The sequence below is a fragment of the Echinops telfairi genome, unplaced genomic scaffold (genome assembly GCF_000313985.2).
Source record: "Echinops telfairi isolate 266 unplaced genomic scaffold, ASM31398v2 ScPeMD7_7466;HRSCAF=8504, whole genome shotgun sequence".
NCBI lineage: Eukaryota > Metazoa > Chordata > Mammalia > Afrosoricida > Tenrecidae > Echinops > Echinops telfairi.
The window spans coordinates 3086802-3091825 of record NW_022111366.1 but is presented as its reverse complement, the minus strand read 5'-3'; the positions used below and the strand labels follow the sequence as shown (position 1 = coordinate 3091825).

Here is a 5024-nt window from a genome sequence, read left to right as displayed (position 1 = left end):
GTTTCTCTAGTCTAGCCGGACTAACACAGCCTTCAACAAGATAGATTGACACAGTGGCTGGAAAATTGGGCTTACACAAAAATCCATTGTGAGGATGGGCAGGACTTGGCAGTGTTTTGTTCTGTTATACTTAGGGTGATTATGAGTTGGAACTGACTCGATGGCACCTAACAACGCTAAGGCGACACAACAAATAAGTGCCAGGTGAGATCCTGGATTTGATCCCAGACAGGTAAAAGGACTAGTAGAAAAACCAGTGAAATCTGATTTAATAGTATTATGCCATCCTAGTTTTTTGGTTTAAGAATTTGTATGATTGATTGTAAAGAGGAAGCCAACTTGATTAAGGGTTTATAGGAATTCTTTTTACTGTGTTTGTAACTTTTGTAAAAATCTGCAATTGTTTTAAAATAAGAAAATAAGAGGGGAAGGTGTTAATAAAACAAGCTTATTACAATTCTTGATGGTATGATTCCTTTGTCCTGTAACCCCAGAGGGCCACTCTGAGGTGTAATTGACCCAACAGCAACTGGTTTTTTGGTTTGTCATTAATCGTAGGAACTATATATTAATGTGGACCAATGCCCTATGGGGACATCTAGTAAAGTACGCAGTTCATCTGAAATGAAAGGTAGACGTTTCATCCCCACCTGAATGCTGACAAGTGTGCCTGCAAGCATGTAGAAGCCATCAAGGTTCGCTCTCGCACAATATGTTAGTGTGGTGCCACCGATGACAGCTCACAGTGACCAAATGCCATCTGCATTTATACATGTCAGACAGTCATTCCTCTGACTACCCTCACCTTGCCTGACTTCAATGATTCTGTGCCCAGGGAACACACCTGGCAAAATAAACTATTTTCATATAACCCACATATATCCCAAAGTGAATAGGCTTTGGTGCACTGCAATTTGAATTTTAGCCCCGTAGGGTTTATTTGCTTTGGGTTTTTTGTTTTGTTTTGTTTTGGGTTTTTTTTGCTGCTGCTGTTGTTGGTTTGTTTACTTTGAACGTGCGCTTATATACAAACTTGAGGTGCGGAAGGCTGCCACAGAAATGACCAAGGGTCCCCAATACCAAGGATTTTGCTTTAAACACAAATAAACACATAGTGGAATAACCTAGGAATCTTATTCCTCTCGGAGTCACAGTTTCGAACACATCCTTATAGCTTATCTACTTTTGCCTCTCACCCCAGGAAGCTACTATCCAGACAGAATTAATACTAAGTAACTTGGCTATTTCTTGGCTTCTAATAGATATGTTCACACGATAAATATAAGGGGGCTTCAAAAAGTTCGTGGAAAAATTCCATGATTTTTTCAATTCTATTTTTCCATTAACTTTTTGAGCTCTCTTTGTATATACTTTTCTATTGTTCTATTCTCATGCAAAACAATCTGTTTGTAACAGATATGAGATATCATTAAAATGTCTGATGCATCTGGCTTAAAAATCCAATTCTTACTTTACGTATTCCTGCATGTGTTCACAGGTTCCCCTTAACTTCAAAAGAAACTTTTCAAGAGAAAAAGAAGATGCACGCAGGAAAGGTGGCCATACATTTTTTAGTAGTCCTTTTCTAAGCTATTATAATAACAGGGCTGTTGGACAAATCTCTCTCACGAAGAACTAAAATAAGACAAATGATATTAAACCACACATTTCCAAGAGGGGTTTATGCTTTAAAACCACTTTTTTCTAGGGGCATAAAGGTGACATTGCCTCAATAGAGAACACGTGAAAAACACAGAAAATCTAGAAGGGTAATTTTACTTTTAATTCACTATTTAGACAACAAAGCAAAACAAAATAATGGCCTATTTCCTTCAAGTCTTTTTTCCTCCCTGTTTTTATATCTTTATGTAACTATTTAAATACAAGATATTATAATCACAGTGTAAAAAATATATAGTTTTATATAATTTCTCAGTTCTTTTAAAGGATTTCATCAGTATTTCAAAGATTTTTAATGGCTGAAAATGTATTTAGATCTACACTTTAAAAAATGCAATCAAAGCTAAATTAAAGGTTTGAACACATCATTCTGCCTTGGAAATTCTATATCTTGAAACAATCCAAATTAAGTTGGTTAGCTTTAACAATAACTCTCTTGATGTACACTGGTACAGATAGGAACTGGAAACACAGGAAATCCAGGACAGATGAACCCTTCAGGACCAGTGGTGCGAGTGGCGATATTGGGAGGGTGGAGGGAAGGTGGAGTAGAAAGGGGTAACCGATTACAAGGATCTACATATAACCCTCTCCCAGGGGAAGGACAACAGAAAAGTGGGTGAAGGGAGGCATGGGACAGTGTAAGACATGAAAAAATAATGATAATTCATAAATTATCAAGGTTTCATGAGGGAGATAGGGGTGGGAAAGGAGGGGAAAAAATGAGGAGCTGATACCAAGGGCTCAAGTAGAAAGCAAATGTGATGAGAATGATGAGGCAAACAAATTACAAATGTGCTTGACACAATGGATGTATGGATGAATTGTGATGAGTTGTACAAGCCCCCAATAAAATGATTTTAAAAAATAAGACTAAAATATGTACAAATATGCTTGATACAACTGATGTGTGGAATGTTATGAGTTGTAAGAACCTCCAATAAAATGATTTTTTTATTAAAAAAATGCTATTCAAAAAAGGTAATGAAACAACAGTTGCAGTTTAATAACCCTTTTCTTTAGCTTTTATAATAATTTAGTTCACTAAACTTTCTTGGGCAATTATCAATAATTTCAGCTTCTCTTTTTTCTTTGATTCTCTATTCTCACAAATACTCAATTACTGAGTTTGGAAGAGGAAGTTTTGAAACTAAGGCTTAGTTATATTGGAAGCATAGATTTTAATATGCCACTATTAACTTATAGTACAGATTTGGCAATACTTTGGTGGGTTTGCAAACGCAAACCCTCAAGCATTAAGAAGAGAAGTACTTGATGGACTTAACAAATTTTGAATGAGATTTTACTGTCTAAAAGAGAAAAAACGTAACATCTAAATATTTGTTTTATTGACAAGGAACTTTCCAGTAAATTATCTCTCTACCCTTAATAGTGTCTTGTGAAGTCCGTACAGAATCTATATTATAAATGAGAAAATTGAAGCTCAGAAAGTTAATAAAGGAGAAAAAATAAGCTGACCTTAAATCTTAGTTTTTATAATTAATCTAGTTGGTTTTATTTCAGTTTCAAAATCATGACTCTATGGATTTCCCCAAGTTTGAATTAATATTAACTTGTCAAACCCCTCACCATACAATTCATTAAAGAAAAAAAGCAGACAGATTATGTGACTTGTTACATTACACAGCTTGCAAGCAGCAAAATCGACCTCTGGTTTCTTAACTTCCAGTCTAGCACTCTTTGCAATACACCAATTAAAATAACTCTCACATCTTTGTATTCTAACAATAAATATGCAAGTTTTCCAGGAAAACACCTAATAATCACAGAATCTCCTCTGGAGTTCATAGTAACACACGTTGAAGTCCCAACCATTGAGACGGCACTTTGAGATGTTAAGTAAATGTATACATGAGTAAGGGAATGGGGATATATATCTGTAGATCTCTATATGTATCATTTTCCCATTCAGATATACTTAGATTTCTCTTTTTTTCTCCATCATGAGGGCAAAATCTCTCTTACTGATGCGCTAAAGGCCCTGCTTGCCATGGTCTCAGTACAAGAGTAAGGGCAGCAGTCGCGGTGTCAAGTCCAGAACAGGATAACACAATTTGGCAGCCCACTGTCTAAACTACTCAATCCCTAATTAGACATCTAATTTCTAGGACAGCCTTTGAGCTTGCTATCAGGGGGAGGAAGTCCAAACGGAAATGGAGCCCTGAGAAGGAGAGCAGAACCGAAAGGACCTAGTCTTGGGTTGGGGATAACGTCACTCTAGCGTCCGGCTTCCCGCGTTGCCGGGCAACCGCGGCCAGAGAGCGAAACTACCGCAAAAGGAGGGGATGACGTGACAGGTGTCGGCGCGGTCCTCCCACTAGGGGGACGTTACGTCACCACGCACTAACGCAACGTCGCCCCGCTCCGAGTGAGGGAATTTGCTCAGCCGGTTGACCCTGAGAAAGGAAGTGGCCGGCGCTCTCGGAGAGGGCGGGAAAAGGAAGGCGGTAGGAGGGAGGGGACCAGAATGAGAAGGACCGGGCCGAGTGGCAGCCTGGCGAGGGGCGCTGTCGTCGGTTACCTCGGGAGCAGGAGCCGGAGCAGTCGCTTTATGAAGTGCCCGGATGAAGCTCCAGCACCCACGCGCCTTCCGCGTTATGTGCAGCGCCATCTTGGGAGGGGCGGGGCCTCTTGTCATATGACGTCAGCGTCGTCGGGAACAAGCCCCGCGTCGCCAGTGTTTGCGGCGCATGCCCAAGTCCTCCCAGCGGGCTTGTGCAGCCGGCATACTAGAGCCGGTGGAGCCGGGAAGGGGTGAGGCTAGTGTTTTTCCAGAAATCTTCATAAAAGCCAAATTCACTGCCATTGAGTAGATGCGATTCTAGTGACTCTGTAAGACAGGGCGGAACTGTCCCTGTAAGTTTCCGAGGCTGTAACTCTTTACAGCAGTAGAAAACCCGTCTTTCATCCCCGGACAGCTGTGGTTCCCAACTGCTGCGTTTGCAGTTAGCAGCCACCATGCCAACAGGGATCTTCCTAGAGATCCACCTAGTCTTTTTCGCATGTTGTGTGGACAGAGAATCTCCTTTGGGTATTGCAGGGGGAGAGGGTTGGGGGGGTGCTTTAAAAATTTCACGGGAAAATGGGATTTTTTTTTCACACTTAACGAAAATTTGAAGCCCCATAATAGTAGCAGCTATGCCATCAGGGCGGGGCTTTCGACTGCAGTGACAGAAACTCAGGGGCTTTCTCACAACATACTGGCGGACGTCATCTTCTTTAGAGAGGTTGAAGAGCTTGCGGATTCTGCTGGCTCTTTTGGGCCCCAGGCGACGAGGCACAGTTGTATCAGTCAGTCCTGGGATATCTTTCTCCCCTTTCTT

At 40.7% G+C, this 5024-nt stretch overlaps 1 protein-coding gene across 1 annotated transcript in view; it reads right to left on the bottom strand.

Moving 5' to 3' along the window:
• WARS2 (tryptophanyl tRNA synthetase 2, mitochondrial) overlaps positions 1-4312 on the bottom strand; it is a 102415-nt gene extending 98103 nt beyond the window's left edge. Inside the window, exon 1 of the mRNA XM_045283715.1 lies at positions 4223-4312. Coding sequence (XP_045139650.1) covers positions 4223-4312 — 90 coding nt within the window. The remainder of the gene's footprint in view (positions 1-4222) is intronic.
• Between the last annotated feature and the right edge of the window lie 712 nt (positions 4313-5024).